Raw genomic sequence first — 24,400 nt, 5'->3', positions numbered from 1 at the left:
TCTCGGATATTCTTGCCGGACGACTTCATAAGTGTTCGCGTGATATTGGAGCTATTAATTTAGAGCGTATAACGTATGCATGTTCGGATAGATCTTGAACACCTCAAACAAAACACGTATTAAGTCGATACATTTATATACTTCGATTATTTTTTCCACTTCGACAACATTGTGTATTTACATAAAACATTTTTAAGTGTTAATCAAGTTTTTATGAAAAAGTATTTAAAACTAATTTAGCATATTTACATGTTAAATTTGTTTTAAATACTTTAATTAACACAAATGATATTTACATTAATGGCTATAAAGTTTTATATTCATTTTATTTTAAATAGTGTTTAACTGGACTATTAACAGAGATTTAATTATTATTCGTTAAGATGTAAATTTAAATATTTTTTAATATGAAATAAAGTAGCGCTGTATAATCCGTATACGAGAAAGAGAAATGTTAATTTTTTTATAATAAAGGTTTATCTGTGAAAACTTTTTTACATTTAAATAAATGTATCGAATCATACACAAATCTTTATGTATTTATATATTTTAATAATAGATAGGTCAGTTGTGAATAAGACAATTTGTACGCATTCCATATTTTACTTTTTGTATATTCTTATTTTTGTTACAAGTTTTTGAGGATGTGGATAGTAATACCTATATATGAATAAAACAGTCGCTTATTAAAATACATGCTTTTTCAGTTTTAATTCACATTAAAGTTCAGAAATAGTTAAATAATAAATAGAAATTAGGAAATGACATATTTCTTACAACATTGACATATGGCAATTGTTCGGCAAATTGTGCGTGTAATTCAAGAGAATCGAGAGCCATGAGAAACCGTAGCCGTGGCCAGGTATTTAGTCTAGAATCTTGACCTTAAAAACCCGAGCAAGATACTGTATTGCCCAAACCTCACTGGTCTGCTCGACTAAACAAGGCTATTGTTGGGCATTTAAAAGCTATACTTTGTAAAGATGTTTATTCGGCATATTTAACGTACAATAGTACAATTTGCATCTTTTGTATAATTTTTATAAATTACAGACGGCTACGTATATAATTGAATATTTCATGAAAAAGTTTAAACAAATATAATAAATAAAATTACGAAGAGGACTATAGTAGAAAGTAGATAACACATTTAATTACAAAATTTCAGCAACATTTAAAGTAATCTATTATATTTGATTTATTAAACATTATATTAGAAAAAAAAGTAGAGACCATTACATTATTGTTTGCTTAAAAGTTTACAATTTGTTGTTGCTATGTGGCAAGCTAAGTCTTTTTTAAGTAAGTGTGTATGTGTGTTTGTATGAATATCTATAATACTTTACGACTAGTACAAATATAATCGTTTACGTAAACACCATACATTGAAAAATATGCTTAATATTCACTCTTCAAAGGGGTTACATTTACACTAGAAAATCAATCGACTTTAAAGAACGTTATATCTTTTATTATATCGTCATCATTTCAATAAAATAATTACACAAGTATATATACAAATAAATTTATGTACAAATTTCGAGGCCGCTACTATATATACACTGGGTCCACGAGATATCACTAGGTCTGCACCAGGTCAGGAATAGTGCCTTCGTCATCGGCAACCACATCCCACCACCATCATGTCTTGATAGTTTTTAAGCACCACATTGTTCACTTCGTCCATATATAACATAGATATTGGGGAAAGCTGCGTGGGCACACAACACGCTTTGGGCACTGCCGCTGGGTTCACTGAGTTTACGAGAGTCTGCACTATCGCGTGATTGGTGCCATTGAGATGATCAGCCAGAGGAAAGGGACAGTCGCCCTGGCAGTAATAAGCATCGTAACCATGCGGTGCGACGATCCAGTCGCTCCAGCCGACGTCTGCGAAGTCAACGAACAGAGGCCGCCTCTGGCAAATCTCACGAGCCTCCTTGCGTCTGTGGTGAGGGCGGTGGCCTCTTCTCTGTGCAGCGCGCTTGTTCCTCGAGAGGCGCGTCTCACCATTTTCTCTCGCCGCTCTTGCACGAGCGTCTTCCGTATACAACAGAAGTAACGGCTGCATCGCTCTCCACTCGTGTTCTTCCTCTGACGTTCGTCTACGCACCCTCACGTGAGGTTTACGTGCATCTGCGCCTTTTGCTTCTTCATCTATTACTCTTATTAATAAACCGTGGTTTTGCTGCGGCTCCTGCAGCCAGCGACGTGCTGCGCTCAACGCATCCGCCTTTACCACGTTGTCACCGTCTCTTAGTGGCACAGAGTCAAGAAGTCGCATGATAGGTTCACTTTTACCGCGGCGCCCCGGTCTGATAATATCATAGAGTAACAGACGTTGAGAACCTGTGACGTTTTGTGCTCTCTGAAATGTAAGTTCAGCGCCGCGTGCGACTTCATCGGTTGGCACAGCGCTCACATTGAAGTAGAGACGAAAGCGGTGATCGGCGGGGAACCGTCGATCGAGTTCGGTGGGCGTATGGTGGAAGGAGCGAGCTGTGTTTGCAGCGGCAGCAGGGAGAGTGCCGTGGGCTTCATATAGTAGACGCATGGCGCGGGGTATAGGCGGAGGTGTGGTGGAGCGACGTGCAGGGCGCCGGGGCAAGCCCAGCAACGAAAGCAATTGCCGCTCGGCCGCAGCGCGCGTCTCGGGCTCCAGCGCCGCGCACAGCGCCACCAATGCGCACACCACCGCGCACGCGCACGCCCCACGCATAATTCTCCTCGGCCCACCTGCAAATAAAAAAATACCTTAATAGATTGTTATTAACCACAGGACGCGCGACTAGATGAACTGATGATATAGGTAAGGTAGCGGAAATTTGAAGTCCAATTTCAAATATTTTACAGTTATGGTGATATGTTGATAAGTCAGTACATAAATGAATATAATATTCATTTATGATATATATATATATATATATATATATATATATATATATATATATGTGTGTGTGTGTGTGTGTGTATATATATTTAGGTATATAAGAGGCTATCACTAGGTGGATCGATGATGTAGACAAGGGATTCGCTAGATGCAGGCAGCGCAAGATCGTAGAAGATAGTAGAAGAAGGGAATTCACAATGAGCGACTATCGGCTAATCCGATGATGATGATGAACTACAGGAAAAGTATGTGGTCACATCTCGATGACAACTTAGATCGAACGTTCGGGAAACTCCGAAACAACTTCTCGCCCAAAATACCACAGTATCTGAAGACGAGGGTCTTTAACCAGCGTGCGTTGCCAGCGATGACAAGGTGTATGCTACAGTCTAGACTAACTCGATACTTGTGTGGGATAAAGATTCGTGTCCCAAAAAGAATGTATAGTTAGTGATAACAATACCCGCATAGATGGTGTTAACAGTATCACCTTGATTGAATTAAAAATGAAGTCCACGGATTCTTCCAGCAAGAAGCAGAAGAAAGTCCTAAGTTCACCGACGTAGTTCGAATAATTGTTCGCCCGAAATGGCTGTGAGCGGGGCAATCTACGTAATATACGTCGCGCATAATCTACGTCGTGCAAATGACGGCCGATGGCCAACTAAAAGGAATTATAACATCAAAGATCGCAGGAAGTCGCTGAATACGGGCAGCGTAATACAACGATTTTTGCAGTAAGCGATGTATTGAAGTGAGCTTTCAGCTGACATAATGATTTAACCACACTAATATCCTTCCTCAAATCTATCTATAATTGATTTAAGATACAAAAGATTGTTTGTATCTTGTTTTATTATTATTCAGCGTGCGGTTTAATTTTGTTTTTCATTTAGATATAAGTCATTATAATTATGACCAGAGTTGTATGCGCCTACAATAGGCAAACATATTTAATTTTGTACTTTGTTAAATGAAACTAATATAAATTTATGTTATGTATTGTTATTAAGTGTAACAAAAATCGTCTGTCCGTACTAACACTGATCTATAGTTTTAATATATATATATACTTATGCCTTAATATGCATATAATTATTAGATCTCAACTTACTATCTTAATTATTTGCTGTTGTATATTATAAACTTTATACTGTTACTATAATATAATATACAATTGAATAAGTATGTGTATCGGAATTTTTAATTATTACAACGCATTAATTGTACTATTTTGACAAATCTGGTGGTGGTGTGATTTTGTAAATAATGAATTTAAATTATATTATTAATAACAAAACCCTAAACAATCTAACGGCGATTAAAACACCAATGCTGCACGAGTATCTCTACATTATGAAATCCAAAGGCGAATCAGAGCTACGGATATCAATCAACATGTTTGCACTCTTAGTACAAGGATTGTCTACGTCTTGCAGAAGTAATCACCACGCATTAGATAACGTACAGTTGGTAATCCACCCGGTATGAAAGCATATAGCATCGAGCGCGTCACTTGAAATTATTGAACTCTCGCAACCCAAATCCGTCCGTTGTGTATGTCACTACAGGCCACCATTTTCAAAACGAATCACCGCCGTCGGTAAAAATAAAAATCAAATAACTTTGTAAAACGTGACTACTTTAGAAACATACTAAAAAAGAGATGTATTACAGTAATAAAGTAATGATGGGCTAAAAGAAGAAAACGTAGAAACATGGTTTAAAAAAGAGCCGCGCATAAAATTAAAAACGATGAATGGATGCGAAAACTTTTCCTTATTGCGTAGCTTAAGTAAATAAATTGAAACATTTTGTCACATTTGCGTTTAAAAATAACTTAAAACAGAAAGTTTAAACTACAGATCTCTAATACTGAATTAATGTTATAAATGTTATATTATACAAACTTACACGTAATTAAACTCTGAGATACGTATTAATAAATATTTCTTAATAACAACAATAATACAACAAAGGTTGACATTGTACACGACCGGCAGTAGGTTTATCTCGCCACTTCTAATGAATACACTACCACAATGTAATTCACGCTTGCTACCCATTCAACCGCGTTTATTCTTATTTGTTAACTAATATCTAAAAACGGTTAAAGATTTAAAATATTTTTAAAACAGGACTTATCGAAAAACTTACATAAGAATTTAAAAAATTATATTTAAACGTGCATTGCATGTGGTAAATGGTAATTGACAACTACTTTAAACTTTGTTTATTTAAAGTCACAGAGTATTGAAGAAAAGAAAATAAAAAAGCCTGAAATAAATAAAAATAATTGTATGATTTAATGGGATATGTATTTATAAAATATAGAGTCAATCGAAAAATTTATAACAATATTACTTTAAAATATGTTTGATATTAAAAAAACTAATTTTAAATAATAATAAAATTTAAATATATAAAAAGAATTAAATTACCTTTCAAATTTACTTTTGGTTTATGTTTATTCTATTTATTATTGAAGAAATATGTCTGACACTTCAATGTAAAACACTTGAAGCCTCCTTGCTGTCTGACCATCAATATACGTCTGAACGAATTTTGCAGGTTTACCTGCTTATAATAGAAAAACTGAGTCCAAATTTCGCAGAGACAGGTTTTCCTATCGGTCAATAGATTACATCACCGAACGTATTCCAATTTTCACAAAGCCAAGGCAATCAGCTGGTTTCACGTTACGCACGCTTTGTTATCATACACTATAAGTGATAGCAAATGATAACGGTCTTCTTTCAAATTCTATTTATTATTATAATTAATAATAATAATTTCAATTTTCCCTTATAAGTTTTCCAGTTAAAAAAAAATAAAAACATTAACATTACTCTGTATTCTTGCCATTTACCGTCTAACAAATTGCTGTAAATCATCGTTATAATGTAAAATTAATAACAAAAAATACATAATATAAGTATGTATACATACGTATATAGCCTAATACACCGAGCTATATTTTACGCACTCAGATAAAGGTATATCATGTATATATTGCTATTCATTTACCAATTTGCATTCATAATAATGTTTTAAAAATATGATAATTTTATTCTATTATATTTACACTGCAATAATAAAAACTAAGCTTACAAAATTCAGCTGATAAAATTCTAATTTAAATGCAATATTTTGAGAAAACATTTCAAATTGACTTACGTAGAAAGTTGGATTTGATTGATAACAAGTTACACTTTTGCTTGAATAGTTTAACACTTGGCGCTTTTACTGAATGTACCGGAGTTCTTTATCATTCGTGCAAACGTAGAAATTATTTAGTGCACGTCAAATAAATATAAGAAGATAAAACATTTAATAGCGTTCAAATTTGGAATTACATAAACATCAAACCACTGCTGTTATCTGTAAACACTTTCCAAAGTAAGCGTTAAGTAAAAGACATCAACGAGATTCGTTTACGACTTGCCTCAAAGAGCACTAGAGGTGGACAGGTGATAGATAGACGTCGTTCCCTACAACGAACCCTGTCACGATGCGTCTGTGATGCACTTCATGAAAGTTTAATCTGTTTAGATGACAGAAACCTGTCGAGATTATTTTATCACAAGAAACTCTAAGTGGAACCAAATACAGGTTCACCGTTGACGAATGCGTATTTTGTTGTTATAATGTTTTGATCGCACTAGCGCGGTCGACCGGATCATGGCGTACGTATTTCGAAAATAATGCGGTCAAACCAGCCGCTCTCTCACTCACCCGAAATTTTAACGCATCCAACGATGGTACAGAGAATCCGCGACGTTCGCGTCGGTACACTCAGCGTTTCGGGAAGAAATAGGATAGCACTGGTTCACGATCGCGGCGTTGGTTCATGATAGAACGCCGAGGAAACATCACTGGTCGGTGGCGCGCGTACGTGAGACGGCGCGGCGTGGGCGCACATCACGTGCGTGCTTATGACGAGGCAATGCCTACTCGCGTGCTCGCGGCGCCGTGCTCGCAGGCGGAGTGACGCTCCAGACGCGGCGGCGTCGCCGCGGGCGTGCCAGCGCCCCGCCCCTCTACCCATATACCGACACCCCCCCCTCCCACCACTACCACCACCGCCGCACCCTCTCGACCGCGTCCAACCACCAACCATCACCGCGCCCTTAACCGTGTCACGTACACCCCTCCAAAATGTTCGCCTTTCAACACTCGTCACAGACATATATTAATTAATAACACATTTCCTGTAACTTTTTTTTATAGTTAGGTAAGTTAGTTCCAATATCTGGAAGAGAGAATATTTTACCTTGTTCTTGTCATGGATGACTGTTGTTTGATCACTGGATTTGAGGCGGAGTACTAAAGCCTTAGAAAACTTGACGACGCCTTTTCAGTATTTAAGCTCTCTTGAGCCTTGACTTGGGCTGTTTCATTTCTATGTCGGTTCCAGTACAAATACGTACTTAAATATAATAAACTAGCTGTCTCCCGCACGCTTTAAGCGACCGTACTCATTATTGTGGGTGTAAATTCAAAAATCCATTTTTTGGGATTTTTAACATACCAAAAAAACATATAACAGGTATAGTTTCAAAAAATATATTTTTTAATTAACGCTCTCTTAACCCTTCTATGTAGGTGGAATTTCGTTAATTCCGTTCCTAAGTGATTTCTACTAGGCGGAAGAAATATTCCGACCAAATTTCTTTTAGACTCTAACCCTTTTTAACCTTTTTGTGCCATGCCCCACCTTAGTATCTTTTAAAATTCTTACGCACCCATATGTAACATACATAACTTTTGTATTACAGTGAAATGGTTAAACTCGTGCCCACTTTCGAATTGCTCCCTTTAACAACCGAAATGTCATCTCTGGGGGCGTGCGCCCCTCATCGGAAAACACCGCTCTTAGCCTTATGGGTTCGAAGATATCATAAGTCAGTACATAGGTGGAAATCTCTTATGTATATACTATACTAAATAGATAATTTTCACTTTTAAATAGTTCTGACTAACGCCCAGATTAATCAATTGCTAATAATTAATATGATAATTTAAGATTTTTTAAGTACCAATAACTTGTAAAATAAATTCAAAGAATATGAAAATGCATACAGAATATTTTTCTTCGTGTGATTTACTTGCTTTACTTGTAGTTATGTATAAAGTAAAAATATTTAAAAACATATCACAAAATGTTGTATGTATTTATGTGTCATATTTATGTATACGTAATTTCGCAATCTGGTATACCACTCTTTTAATTAGAGATTAACTTAGAAAATGCTTATCTTTTAACTAAACACAAACAATCGGATTGGAAAATACACCAGTAGTGAGTTATGATAAGTAATTATAAATAAAATTCACACATACAATAATGGCAGTTATTCCTGGAAGCTTATCAATTATTGCTTTATCACTGAATGTAATTGTTACTTGCAACGGCAAATTGTACCGATTTAGTCTAATTTGTAAATAAAATACAGTTCATATTAAAAAATAACATGTTTTATTTGTTATTAATTCGTTCTTTGCTCATCGCTATTAAAATTATATAATATATAAGTTCGCTATTAAAAATGATCATATCCTTTGCTAGGTATTTATACTCACAAAACCGTAAAAATATGATTACATGTTGGTTTCATTTAATTTGTGTTTACAATTTCGTACTATCTCTGTAACAAGTAGAATCAGCAATGAAAAACACTTAAAATTGTATTACGTGCCTAATACTGATCTTTGTTTAAAATAAATAGAAAAGAACGTATGGGTGGAATCTAATTATTTTCGAATTTTTTATTTTAATAGTAAAGGCCTAAATCGAATGAAGTGTCTTTGAGATGATAAAGCCTTAGAGTACCTACTCGTAACCTATTAAATAGATAATAAACGATTTTAATTCTAGTATGATGAACAAATTTCGTCATCGCTTTTTAAAATTCTTTACTGCTATCCTCAAATCCAATGTGTATTACCAGTCATGAGTTCCAGCACTTAAACATGTTTCTCACATCGGTACCTCATTGGCAAGGTCACAATTGCTCAATGAGCCATAGAGCTATGCACTGCATTTCCCTACGCCAACAAATCAGAAATGAGGAGATCTGTAAACGAACTAATGTTGTTGTATGTTGGATACATAGTCCCACTGATAGACAACTTTAAGTGGCCATGAAGCGCGCAGAACAAATGGTCTCTGGAGTGGTAAGGTTCTAGAGTGGAGTACAGACTAGCAAGACGTCCACATACAAGATGGAGAGACGACCTTAACAAGGTCATCGGAAACCGCTAAAAGCATGCCACTTCCAACCGATCATATTAGAAATAAATATGAACGAGGCCTATCTCCCACATCGGACATCCTAGGGCTGAATAGTTGCAGTAAAATCAAAAGAAAATTTTGTCCATTATATAAGAATTATATATAATACGGAAAACCTACTTTCACACATTTACTTGTCGGTAAATCGAATGTATGTGAGTACTTTGCCACGTGGCCACTAGCTCATTCATATAATCATTAATAACGCTTTAGATTAAACTTAACTAGGAACTAACATGTAATTTTTTTTGTATATGGATATGAATCGGTTGTTTCAATACTAAAATAAATTCATAGTCAACGTGGCGACCCACAGGCGTCTACTGCAAGACATAGACCTACCCTTAACATAGCCATGATGTCTAGGCTTCTGGTCTTCGCATACAGCGATTTCCCACAACCTTGACTATGTTATCGGCACAACAAGTATGGAAACAATATTAGTAAAACATTAATGCTAAGATACAATTGAGATAAAATACAAAACTTAATAAACTTAATGATCTGATGGTGTTTTTTTTAAATATTAAAATTGTTTTTATATTATTTTATATAGTCGTTTAACCTAACAATGTAAAGGTTTAATATAGAAGTTCATAGGTTATGTTAAGTAATGCAAATTATAACATAATTTACTGTCACAAGAGTTAATGGACGTTATCGTTATTTATTACGACGCTCTTATTGGTGTTAACTTACACGACATATTTAAAATTAAGTACAAAATGAGCTATCACAGTATAATTATAATTGTAGAGATGAGAATACGTCGGCTACTATCTCGGCGGTGAAGTATTGATTAAGATGTCTGTTATATGTTCAAGATTATTTGTAACATTTATTGTTACAGCTATATTCCACGAACAAAGTAAATTACATAGAGCATGTAACATAAAATTTTACAAGTGGTAACGATTGAAAAACTTTATATGACGTATTAAAATGTACGTAGATTAGAAATAGACTTTCGATTCGATTATCATTAAAGATATGAAACATAACACAAAAACATAAAACAACTCTTGTTTATTATATTGTTTTTGTAGTTTATTTATTCTATATTTTACCTTATTATTGACTATGTGTAATATTGTTTTTGTTAGCTTATAGTTTCGATTATAGAGGATTTTGTTTTTGTGCACGACTGTCCTTAACTTTAGTATAAAGATTTTTTGTAAGCTTTTGTATATGTTTGTCTTTTTTATGTTGGAATACTTTAAAAAAAATAATGTTATGTAATTTTTTTAATATGATTCCAGTAAGTTACAATAATAATTAGAATCATTACAACAATTTATAAATTATTATTGAACTTTTTTATTGACTGTGTGTATGTACCAAATTCATTAAGCGCTATCGTAACCATTGTCTTCAGTGAGTGTTTGGGTCCAATTCTTGAACGGTAAAAATATTCGTGCGAGTCTTTATTCATCTGAAATATAATAGGTAATAGTACATATGAAGTAAATAATGTTTTTTTAGATCATATACGTACTTGCAATATTTGTATAGCGACTAATATTATATAAGGTGTATTAAAACAAATAATTGCATTTGTTGAACAGGTAAAATCTCGTAATATGCAAACAATAGATTAAAAAATGTTCATTATACAAATTAGTGTCCGTTTAAAATTAATAATAAGGCACCGAACTGCACACTATCGTCCAGTGATAATGAACACAAAAGTTTTAATCGCTTTGCGAGCAATTTCCGTTTAATTTAATACTTTTGTTGTTAGCTTTCTCACGTTTGTTGGATAACGAAAAAAACTTCCATTCTCGAATCGACGCACCTGATTCAATAGCAGTTGGAAGATAAGCGTATAAGATAAATAGTAGAAGAAAAATTGTTTAATACGCACCCGATGCGTGTTTGACCGATGAGTGTACCAGGTAACAATGATCGAAAGTTTGGTTCAGGTGCCGAGAGATTTTATTTTGATAACGTCGCGCACGTGGCGACCGCAGATGGTGAGATGTAACTGTGTCATTTTTTATTCTACTTCAACTTAGCTAACGTAGCTTACTGCATTAATTACGTGTGGAATAGAATACAACGTTTACTAGGAGGCAGTTCTTTAAAAAAAACCTTGATTAAGGTAATTGAAGATATCATTTCCAATTGTCACTAATAATAACACATATTTATCATTATTTCAGCTATAAGACGTCCACTGACACTGACCTTTTTCAAGATTTCAAATAGGACCAGTTGGGTGCGGTCTGCATGTATTCGGTCTGCATTCCGATAGTTTAGTTAGTTTCCGTCAAGCCACTGAGTCCTATGACTTGCCAGCACCGTACAGTGGCGTCCAACTTAGAATTTAAGAACCTAGCGGTCATCTCTTCTGCCACTTGAACTTGCCAGCGTATTGACTAATGTCGCTTACTCTCGTTCGTCAAAACAAACAATTTTATTTCAATGCTTTATATTTATTCATTTTAATATGATAATTACAACAATATAATTACACACACACACACATATATACATACATATATCTATATATATATATATATATACATATATATATATATATATATAAATATATATATGTGTGTGTATGTATATATATTTATATATTATCGCACATAAATGATGATACAGAACATAATGTGAAAACTGGGGTACCCCGCTATTAAAAATCTAAATAACAGGTGATATCTTGTAATCTAACTCTGGTATACACAGTAGATTATCATCCTTGCCCTCTTTAAAAGAAAATACTACAATAAAAGCTATAAAATACTAGAATAAAATAAAGAGGTTTACTCTAAAATGTGCAATAATAAACAGCATAAATATATTGTAACGAATACGTGATAACAAAAATTTAAACTGATAGAACTCCATGGACTTGTTCCAAGATCAAATATTTATACAGATTAACTAAGTCATTATTATAATAATATTTAAATAAAAAAGATACAAAAAAAAAACATTTTATAACTAAGAAAGTTTAATATTAACATGTCTTCTGTTAAAAGTGAAAATTCTTATCAAAAACTTAAAGCTATGTTTTTTTTAGTTTTTTAAAAATAAGTCTGCGAAATCCACCGTACAAAAAGGTTTTGGTCGTCAGCAGATGTAGCACATCACTATAGGCTGCTACGTTTACCAAATGGTCATCATTAACATTGAGTACCATAAATGAATGAATGATAAGCTGAAAACACATGACCTGCAGGATTTTATTTGAAAAAAAAAAACAAATAATAAACTAACACGCTCTCATAGAAAAGGTGTAATTTTAAATTATATAGTAACTTCTCCATTTACGAGCAAATAGCTATCAAACCCGCTCTGTCTATATGTTATATATATAAACATACTCTGGGGTAACATTGGTTATAACTAATATTCATATTTTTACAATTAAAAAACAAAATAGAGTGAAAATATATAATAGTCGACTTTTACTCGCTTATAATGCATTAATCTTCCTGGTTAATTTAAATGAAAGATAATCCATGACCCAATTAAAGCAAAATATGTCCTAAAATAAACAATGCCTTTTTTAAGTTAGTTAAAAAAGTAGAATTCTTAAATATTGATTTTAGATAACTTATCTTTTAATATAACGAAAACAATAACTTCAATACAACTCTGATCAACCCACAAATATGCATGTTAAGATTACACACACAAGCGAGAGACCACGTTGAGATACACACATATAAATAGTTTCCACTCAACTCGTTTTAAGAATGCATGCATTAAATTGAAATTGCGGCGATGTGTTATCGTACCTATAGCAGCTACCGACTCCGTTACGCGCAAATAACGAACTGTTGTTCGTTTTTTTTTCACTCATTTTTTTGGCGCGTGTCTCTCGCGCGCCGTTATACGTGAGGTGCTGGCAGCGAAAGTTAGAAGTCGTTCGGAATTTTTATACCAGTTTTTCATCGTGAGTTAGAATTCTTTTCGGCGTGTATTAATTTTTGTAGATGCAATATCGTGATATCCGATAACCTTTGAAAATCAGAAAAATAACATTAAATGTGCTATATGTTAAGATTATAACACTGCAGAATGAAATTAAGTCTTGCTTTCAATTCATCAAATTAATTTTAGCCGTAGGAATCCTCCTGGATATAGTCCTCCTTAACATTAAAGACCGGTGGTAAACCGCCTGTATCCAGCATTTTCTAGTGACCTTAACAAGGTCGACTCTCTCGGTCTACTCTTCTCGGTGGACGTCCAACGCTGTGTTTACCGGTTCGTGGTCTCCACTCTAGAACCTTAATGTGGATGGGGGAGGCCCATGTCCAACAGTGGACGTCTTGCGGCTAAAATAATGATAATAATGAACGCGCTCTGGACGTTCACGAAATAAATTTGCTATAAGTAAAAAAACATCGGTTGTGGTGAGTAAAATAAATATATTATATGCATGTATTGTATACATCTATAGAAAAGATTTTGCTTTCCTTTATTATAGTACAAAAACCTATTTGTGTATTTTGTTCCTTTTTTATAACATAACCTACATAGCATTAATCTTTTTGTTTTCATTTTTATTTATTATAAAGCTTTGTGTTTATGCTATCAAATTTAAAAACCAGGTACACATATTTTCTACAAGCCTTCGTTGGTATAGGTAAGGGGAGGGCGAGAGCCACACAGCTAAACAGTTAATAGTCAAGATAGAATGAGATATATCCTGAATTCTGATCCTAAAAAAATATAAAGTGCTAGGGTAGGATAAGCCGTTGTTTAGACTTTACAATTTATTCTCAACGATAAACTAACGGTTTTGAAGGACTGAAATTCCGAATAACTCCTGTTTCTCAAGAAGACGCTATTTCATATAAACAAAAGTTTTTCTTTTTTTAACAATAATTACACCGGTTATTATATTAGTGTTTAGGTAATAAGAGCTAGACTAGGCTTTCTGCGTAGCTTTTCAATAGGAATAGTTAGATGCGGCTACATTCAAGAATTTTTCGACAACCTCAACAAGCTTGTCTGCCCACCTTATGGGTTGTGGTCTAAGGCTGTGCTCGCTGGTTCAGGGTTTCTACTATAGAATCTGTTTACTATAACGTGCAAATCCGCTGCGCTATGTCGCCTACTTTTATTCGTTAAAGATATTCTCATTGTTAATTCACTTCATCAGCGAGTTGACATGTCAATGAGGTCCAAAGAAACAAGATTCTATCATCTATTGTTATCAAAGTTCACGGAAACAATACATAAATTTTCTATTAAAATGTTGTATTTGTAAATCTATCTCAAAATTCATATTTTTTCCATACAGGTGAGCTAAAAATGTATAATGGTATTCTAAGGGTCGCACAATAGAGTAGTGCTAATACCAAAAAATATATTTCAAATAAAAAGGTTAAAGGACAATGATCCACTTTTTTATTTATGTGCAATCTTATTTGATATTACTGTAATAACGTTTAAGTTTCTGATGTAACCGAATGCCGGATAGTAAAACAATACCTTTAATTTCATGGTAAGGATTCAAACTTGACCCGTTATTTATGATCGCGCATTAGCGATGAAGCGAAACGATTCAGCTTCTGCATTGACGAGAACCCTTTTAATTGATTAAAAGAAATACGCAACAACAACTCGAGTACGAAGAATAAATATTCATTAAAACAGCGTCGAAGATTTTGTGAAGCTGTCAATTTTTTAAGTTTTTCTCAAATCGCTTATTGAATGTTTTATTAAATTCGTATACACACGCAAATACCTATATCTCCAAAGATCCATATTCACTATAAAGGAAATTTCATTACGTTCTTTTACATTTAAACTCACACTCAAACTTATTATCTAAGTATACAACTTCTAGGATTTGCTACTAACGATTTGACTCTACAGGTAATAAAAAGGGTATCAAATATTCCAACTATATTGAACAATTGATCAATAAAAGCTTATAGTATTAAAACGTGGAATAAATTATATTAATTCGTATAGTAAATAGATTTACAATGATCATAGTATGTAAATCAAAATGTGTTACACTAGAGGTCGATGTCCATGTTTTATTGTTTTACCGTTGATTTCTCATTACGTTGAATTGAATTTAAGACGATCGCCAAATCTATGAGAGTCCAGTAGTGAACGTCCTAAATCCAATGTGGAATACTATTGAGATGTGGTTATCGATTTTGTTTGTTAAGGTGTTTCAACTCAGGATCGAGGCCTGTGTCCATTATTACCTGCATTTGAAATGGATCCTCTGGGTAATGAGAACCGCTCAGAAGCTGGTAAAGCAAGAGTACAGTATGATTGCGATTTGAGTGCCACGAGATGGCGCACAAAGTAACAGTTTTTGTGGACGTGGATCCACATATAGCATGTATATGTACCGTTTGACAGTGAGTAAATCTTATACATTTTTATTTTACTCTTAACTGGAATATCAAAGGCAAGATCCTGACATTAGGTTGCAAAATATAGCTGAACTAGTGAACAGAATCTATTCATGATGCCACTTCCTTTATATGTCCTGTTAACAAATCAACTCTTCACCAACGTGACATAATTGTTTGTTTTCAATGGAATGCTAAACGAGTGGTGTCATCTGCAGTTTGCCATGCGATTCTTCTTCTCAAGAAAACATAAAGGTTCCGACAGCCGTTTGGTAATTAAAACTCCGTCACGTACGCTGTTTACAACTGGTTTAATGAATTTCAATAAGATCAGACTCAATTAATTCGGAATTATGCTTCATTATTATTCTACGTTGAAGTGTCGTTACACAATGTGGAAATTTTATTCTTACATTTGTACAGGTGGTCACATTGTTTCCGTAGAACGTAATTCACACAACTTATAATTAGTAGTATAAACAATGTGCTAAGATAATGTTTTGTTGAGGAACTGAGTTGTTACAAATTTTGTTCTATGCATAGCAGTGGTCATTATTTTATTAACAAAATGTCGGTACGGTTCACACAAAATCCCTAATCTTAGTATTGCTAGTATATGTCCTTCTACCTTGTACAGTAGAGGAATGATATTGATACTTCATGTAGAATACAATTAATAAATAATATAATGTTAACTTTTATTGTTATCTTGTTTTTAAGAGCATACAGAAATTATTTTATCAACTTTTTCATAAAGGTAAATATTGATGAGAAAACACTAGAGGTATGAATTTTAAATCGAAATTTACTCGTTGGTCGAATACTCAACGTATTACACATTAATTCAATAACAGAATATGGTTTACCTGCTAGCTGTTTGTCATATGTGCTCTTATTTACTATTATACATCGAACGCAAGAGAAACAAAAAATATATGATATAGACAAAGGTTGAAGAAAAAATTGTGGTCTTCTCGCAAATGGCGATTTCTTACTGAGTTGGTTGATACACATAGACTTGATTACCAAGTAACAATAGAGCGGACGAGCGTCAAATCATTTCTAAGGAAGGGGTTGAAATTCCGATGTAGAAATAAATTAAAATACATAATACACAGTAAAATACAATGTATATGTATACAAGTGTCCTTAGATAAGTAGAAATACAAAAACACAGTGACTATTAGTGAAGCTTTACTACCAGCAGTATAAGACTGAGACTTGCGATCATAGGTCGTGGATTCAAATCCCGAGATATAATCTTATATAGTTATAAATATTCAGTTGATTAAATACATTTTGTGCACTTATTATAAGATTGCCGCTGCTCGCAAAACAAGTTTCTAGAGAATGGGCAGCAGCGTGCTCTGCGTATCATACATAATTTCATACTGAGATCGCCAACGCGCCAGTCAAATCTTGCGATTATGGTATATCCATCCACAAATATCTTTGGGGGGAAGCCCATGCCTTGAAGTGGGCGTCTGTGTTCTAAAACGAACGACGCAGGAAACTCGTTCCACAAGCGTTCAGCCTGAACAGTAAATGATTTCTCAAGTAGTCTCAATGTCATATAATTTGTTGTTTCTATTAACAAGATAATATAATATAGCCTTAATAATAAATTAAGGCCTTCGCAGTCTGTTTGCACCTTTTTATAAATAATTAATGATATTTTGTATTTATTTCTAGATCTTTAATAATATTTAGTGTGTTTTTCTAGAAAATAATTATTACTACTATACTCCATACATCGATAATTTTGTTTTTAGTTTTTAGAACACTTTACTCGCGGTAAACTAATAAGTGGCACACCTAATTTTTGGAGAACTTTCAAACAGAAAGACGCTTCTTTTTGCAAGAAACAATGCCGCCCTAACGAAAACATGTGAATTAGCCACAATAAATGTAAGTTTTTTTTATACACGTACGAATATGTTGTAAACTTATTACATTACATCGTCAGTGCCGTTAAAACCTTAGTATTCGTAATGAATTGAAATTTAAAACCAAATTAGTTTTACCTTTATTAAATCTAATTATCAAGTGACTGATTGTATTGATATGTTTCACCTTTTTGATCCCAGTTAAAGAATAAGATTTTATTTGAATATGGCAATTTTTGGAAATTTTTTACTAATGTCTTTTGAAAGTACATGTATCTCGCCTCGCAATCTTTCTTTATTTTCGTGATTATTTTAATTTCTAGAAAATCTATGAATAAGGTATTGCAAATAATTTTTAATTTATATATTTTATGTAATCCATTGTTGCGCAAATAAATAAAAAAAATTGTATCTATAATTATCGAGATCGTTTATAACATATTAACTTCTCGGTCTTTTGGCTAAGATCAAAGTATTAGCTGTCTTCCGCCCGCTTCGCATTCCTTTTATGAACGCCTGTTTAACCACCTTGCGTGTATAATTTGGTAAAATAAGTTCTTAGCTGTTTTTTACTTAGCGATAGTAATATTTCTATCAAATTTCAAGTCTCTAAACTTTATAGTACTAGAGATATTATGATGAGTCAGTAATTAGGCGGAAAAGTCTAATTTATCTAGACAGATAATAAGGAAACTGTCATCTTGGTAGAACAAGATTGTAAAATAATTATAAAGACAATATTGTATAAGTAATATTAAGAGAAAATGTTTTAGATAAAGCTGAACGTACTGAATATAATGAGAGAGTGGTGGCAGGCAGCGGAGCCATGCCGTCTGCCTCCCACGACCGTCCCGCGTCCTGCTATTGACTCACCAATTCACGTCTCATGTACGTAATTAGCCCATTAGCACGCACGCATCGCTCAAATGTTTCAATTAGATCAACGACCGCCGGGAATAGCCGGCCAGATTACCTCCCCTCTGACTCCTCTCGCCGCTTCAATGGAAACCACGATAACTCGGGGCCGCGTTAATTGACAACACTCGCATTGTCTAGTTTTGTTATTCGACGTGTGTTTTTTTTTGCGCGCATTCTTTTCGTATTAGCCTACTGATATTAAGCTTTATTAACCTTTGCACGTTTATTTGTCATAAATAACTCATGTCAAAATTCTTTATGTATCTTACGATGGATTGCATTTCTTTTTGACGTCAATTTGAGTCTACTATATGATCAATTACTCAGACTTGAGAAAAAAAAGGCTAAAGCAACTCAGCTGGCTATGCGTTTATTTAAAAAAAATATATAAAATGACGAATGTAATAAACACTGAAATTGCCTGGAGGCGAATGCATCTTTCCCGAAATGTGCTACCTGTGCTAGTAACCCTTAGCACTCAAACGTCTTTAATTCTTTTTTAATTCGCTAAAGATTTCTGAAAATTATCTTGGTTCCTTTAATGTAAACATTATTTCATTATGATTACTCATAGAAAGATTTTCTAAATCGACGAAGTCTAATATATACATATATATCAATACATATATACATATAGATATTTATATGTATATTTGCCACCGTTATTTACATTGTGTATATAAATCACACCTGGACAAATCACTAATATTTTTGTGGATAAACATTTTCATACACGATACGTAGCAAAAGTCAAGAGCTCTTTTCTGCTTGACAAAAATCATATTTATTGCATCAGCATTACCCCACAGAAATACTTAATTTTCCTATTATGAATGTGCTGCAATGCCTAAGATGGAATTCACCACGTTAGGACACAACAGCTCGATTGCAAAAAGTCTCTAATTCTTTTGTTATATACAGATATATATTTTTTACCATTAACAAAATTCGAAATACATATATATATAAATTGACGGAAAAGGCAATATTTAAATGACAAGAATCCTTAGCAATGATGTCGCTTGATAATTTTGATTTCATTTAGTTTATATCTGATAAACAGTATATGAATTAATCTGTTTTGTTAAACTTTATTAAAGATGTGTTGTTGTGGGGTTTCTTCTTCTCCACAACCATAACACCTTATGAAGCAGAGAAGAGTCAAAAATAAAATGGATTAAAAAAAATAGTTGACGATCAATGAGAGTTCTGTTAGAAGTTCTAATGTTGAATAAATAAATTTTTATTCTAATATATTTTATCTTTATTATTTTCGTATAGTTCCATTTAAAATGTTTTAGCGCCTGTTTAACCACAATATTGACGCTTTTTGTTAAAACTTCCTATATCAATAACAACACAGCAAGGAAGGAGAAACTACATTTTACAAGAATTATTATTTAAATTGGATAAAAATTATTGAATTAGTGCCTCAAGACTTTTTATATTTATTTATACATTTATTAATATTATTACAAACTAATAGTCTTTTATAGTGACTACTTGTATTATGTGAAGAATACCAGATTTGATAGAAACTAGTATCAAATTGAACTCCCCTATAACAGCATCATTTCTCTAAAAGCAACAAATGAGGGTTTAAACAAGCCCTAATCTTTAGAATTGTTAGAGTATTCTGGAGCGAAAGCGAAGGAATAGAGGCGATGTATGATAGGTAATAAAGTATGGAAAGGATAATAATAACAGTAGAATAAATGATAGATCTTAAGAAGGACGAAGAAGAACTTAAAAATAATAAAAAAAAATCTTAATTTTTTTTTAAATAATGTCCCTGCTTACATGGCAGGGAAGCACGAGAGATCCCTAAAAGGAAAAATAAACATAAGATCGAAAGTTTCAGTCTTCTGCCTGGGGACTACTGCTACTCCATATTGCACAATATATGTAAATAGTTCCGCTCCCTTGCATCGTATTGTTGTATCACTAATATAGATCGTGACTCTTTTTAGCAAATTTGTCATTTGTCGCACAATATATTAGGCCATTTGTGCCGGATTTTAACAGTGTTTTGCTTTGGCAAATCCAGCGTGATTTGTACTTAATTAGACCAGCAGAAACAGATACAACCCCGTAGTCGATGTCAATCCACTTCTTCTGGTGATAACAAGTTTTCCTATCAATATTGATAATTATTCATATAACTAACATTAGAATAAAACGGTTTTGTAACATAAGATAAGATCTATTAATCCTTGTAACGAGGTAGACTTAACAATTATTCCAAAAAGGTGACAAAACACAATCTATAAATCAGTTATCGGAGACAAAAACATGTAAAATGCTAAATTGGGAATGTCCCTATAGTAAAATATACAGGCAACAAGAAGACAACTACTTCACCATTATGTCCAATAAAAAGTCGTTTCGAAAAAAGATCAAATTATAAATTACCAAATTACTTAGTACACAATGCCTGTTATAATTCTCGGAGCACATAATTATAAGATTCGTGTGACAAAAAATCGGTTTCAATTTTCTATGCATTAATATTAAATTTCTTTTCCTTGTAACTAAATGAAATAAAACATGAATAATAGTCTTTATTCAGTTACAATAAAGGCTTATTTAAAACAACTAGGACGGTTAATCACGCGTAGGTTCCGATTGCATTGACCGAAGCTTGCAAATGCATTGTTTGCTGTCATAACGTGGTAATGTGTACAGCGTGTCAAATTGAAGGTCGCAGTTGCATTCCGGAAGATGTGGCTAGAGAGGCTTGTTTGTTTATCTTTATATCTATTCATTTGTTGCCACATTTATCTCTTCCTGGCTGTGGAATAAGGCGTAATATACGCTTTACATATGCACAGATAGCGTTTTGTAAAACAAAAACAAATAAAAGAAAGGAGCCATAGAACATATCACAAATTTAAAGTTATAAAAATAAGTATAATACTAAGGGAGAAAGATATGACCATTTAAGACATTTTGTTATGAACAAGAGTAGTACTTAGTAACCATAGGTCCTGTAATAAGACCATTTCGGTTACAACTTTGTAGCCAAATATGTTCATTAGAAGTAAACAGTGGTTCTTCAAATTTAGTACTTACCACATTTCAAAGAAAAAATACGGCATTTTAAATATATATATTTAAATTTATTTTAAACAGTTACATAAATACAGACACCTCTTTTTAAGTAGGATTTATTACGTTGTGTGTATTACGTTTACTGGATGTGGTCATCTTTTGCTATTTTTTATATATCTAAGAAATAATGTGTAAACGCAACTGTTTTGGTTTGACGGTAATAAAGTTGGATGCGAACTGCTACGCTGAAAAACAAGTGATACAAGCACCTTAAAGTACCAGATAAGGTATGACAATAAACGCGGTGCTTCCCAATATTTTGTATTTGAAATGTAAAGCATTGCCCAGTTATACTCTTAACATAACACACTACCAAACTTCTTTTATTGCTTTTCGATTTAAAAATGTGCGAACCGATCAATTCATACTACATATCAGTCGTAGGACGCCCACAGCTGGATTTAGCGTTCCCCACAGATTTCAAAAAGGACTGATCGAAAGTTACCTGCATAATTCGTCTTTCGATGCCTTATTTACACACATGATTAATTAATATATTATATCAATGTCATCATCTACGAATGTCACATCGATAGTAAAATGCGTTATTTTATCGTTACTTGTTTATAATATCGTTTAAGGAGTGGACAAATACCAAGAATTCTTGGCAAATGTTAGGTACTCTCTCCACAGGCATCATGCACTTTAATGATACGATAGTTTGAGTCACAGAATATATAATGGAAGTAAGTAAGTAAATAAGTAAGTAATAAGGAACTAAATAAATATACATGTTCATTTATTGTTAATATTTATTTATTTATTATTGAACAGGGGTAGCCCAGCGACAAAGAACCAAAACTTGCGATCGCAGGTCGCGAGTTTGATTCCAGGGATACGATCTCATACAATTCCCACTTTGTGCATTAATTAAACAGTATTCCCACTCTCTATATCATAATACCACACTGCAATCGCCAGACGTAATTATGGCACATCCCCACATGGGTATTTTCTGGGGAAATCGCCTTGCATATTATAGTAAAATGATGAAAATATTAATCAAGAGTCTATTAGATTTTTCTGAAGCAATTTTCTTTAAATAAACTTATTGAAAACCATCAAGCTTTTACCCAAATAACCTCTATCAATTGGTGTGTGTGAATCAAATTCACAGGAATTTATTTAAATATTTATTAATGTTATTATACTGTCCTACGACCAGTTGAACCAGTTTAATTTTCGTTACAAATCAGTGGAATATTTAAAGGGTAAAAGAAAAAGAGTACTATCAATATCTCTAATAATTTCCGTTTATATTCCGTAAATACTTAAAATTGGTAGTTAACGAGCGATAATTTTTTTAACCTCTCGATATACAAACTTTTTAAACATATTACATATAAAAAAATTGATTCAAAATACTAAAGACTAAAAATAAGAATTAAAACGAAGAAACTAAACTTTTTGATAAATTTAACTTTTGCAGACATTACTCGCGAAAATATACAGTTGTTTTAGAACGTTTATAAGTCGTCAGCCACTGCCGCACCTCAAGGAAGGTTATAGAACTTATTCTTACTCCCATAACAAGATTATGACAGCGGATTCAGAGTGATCCGTCGCTCGTATGCCCTCGCCCTACCGTGGCACACGAGTTAATTCTGCTCGCGTCTTTATAATAACAGGTGAGTAGCTCCCGCTCCACCCTTGGACGTTAAGCTACTAGATCAATGCCGTTGTATATGAAAGAGTTCTCGTAGTTTTGACTAAAGACATCAAAGAATACCAAAGGGCTTGTGCCAGTAGGAGTTCGTTCTTGCAACGCAAGAGCAAAATTTCAAGAGTGGACAATAAAAGTCAAGTGTACCACATATCATCACAAATAATATTACAATTTATATAACAAGTACACAATATGACAAGTTCAGAAGAAGACGTTCATTGTAACAATGATCTTAATTAACAAGATTAAAAATTGTTTATGAGCGTATATTGCGCGTACTTGCAGATTGCTTAATTAAAACTCACGGAACATGTACTCAGCACGCGGCTCGTTCCCATTATGGTAGGCTAAAGACAACTGTCGTTTGTACCTTTAGATAAACCTTTCCACTTTATAACATCAACGGTAATTTCATTCTATCGCCATGTAAGTAGATTTATTAAATACACATTTGAACTTGTGATTCAATGTAAGAAACTGGTTAAGGAATCATGTGTACATATGCAATAAATAGAATTTGTTATTATGTCGTGTAATTATTACAACATTGATAGATAATGTAATTATTTATAACCTTCTAATTCCACTTATGTCTCCAAATAAATAATTTAACAATTGCATTACCAATTATTGAATTTGAAATATTTTTGGAGCAAAGATAAATAAAGAATTGATTAGCCAGATCTAAATATAAAAATCTGGAAATGTCACTTGAGCAGACAGCTGTTATTTGGCGGGCGCCTACCCTAAAACCTCTTCTAAGGTAGTGAAGCACGAGCGCTCTCTGGTAAGCCCCTGCACGGACCGTCACACACATGTCGCTTACGCGGAAGCTCCGTGCAGTTACCATACTCAAGAGCCCCCTCGAATAGACATTGGCTTGGGCTGTCTCTCGTCAATTATACCCGTTCAGCATTGCGATTCAAAGGCGCTCAAGAAAGCCGAATATAGACTTCGTTAACTGCTATTACCTGATGAGCATTGCTACTATTTCGAAAAGCGCTTTCCGAAGTGGCAGAAGAAACTCCAGCAACACTTCTATCTAGAACAATCTGAGTTTGGCGACTCCTGTGATACACAAGCTATGGGACAAGGCCGGTTGGTAAAAGTAGTTATAAATTTAATAATTTATTTACTTTCAGATCCGTAATTGGGATGAGCCACAATACGAATGAATTTTAAATTTGTAACTAATTAGCTAAGTTTGCCTATTGATATTAACACGTTGGCGATTGGCGACAAGCGCTTTGATTGAACCTCTTTACCTTAAAAAAGCTTTAAGGTTTCCAAGGGACC

At 33.5% G+C, this 24,400-nt stretch overlaps 1 protein-coding gene across 4 annotated transcripts in view; it reads right to left on the bottom strand.

Annotated features, from left to right (window-relative positions):
• Positions 1 to 569: 569 nt before the first annotated feature.
• The window catches only part of dpp (decapentaplegic), a 34,485-nt gene continuing 10,654 nt past the window's right edge, over positions 570 to 24,400 (bottom strand). The window contains exons 1-2 of one of the 4 annotated variants that reach the window (XM_068776191.1): positions 6,626 to 6,860; positions 570 to 2,736 (exon numbers count right to left, since the gene is read on the bottom strand). In XM_068776191.1, the coding sequence (XP_068632292.1) occupies positions 1,616 to 2,719 (1,104 nt within the window). In that variant the 5' untranslated portion in view covers positions 2,720 to 2,736; positions 6,626 to 6,860 and the 3' untranslated portion in view covers positions 570 to 1,615. Of the gene's footprint in view, positions 2,737 to 5,331; positions 5,469 to 6,067; positions 6,137 to 6,625; positions 6,861 to 24,400 lie in introns of those variants that run through there. The other 3 variants (XM_068776194.1, XM_068776193.1, XM_068776192.1) reach the window with 3 other exon arrangements.

The sequence above is a fragment of the Battus philenor genome, unplaced genomic scaffold (genome assembly GCF_028537555.1).
Source record: "Battus philenor isolate CCGP_79_NKW_IND1 unplaced genomic scaffold, ilBatPhil1.0.hap1 SCAF_12, whole genome shotgun sequence".
NCBI lineage: Eukaryota > Metazoa > Arthropoda > Insecta > Lepidoptera > Papilionidae > Battus > Battus philenor.
Note: the sequence above shows the minus strand (reverse complement) of the source record. Positions and strands in the feature narration are given on the sequence as shown.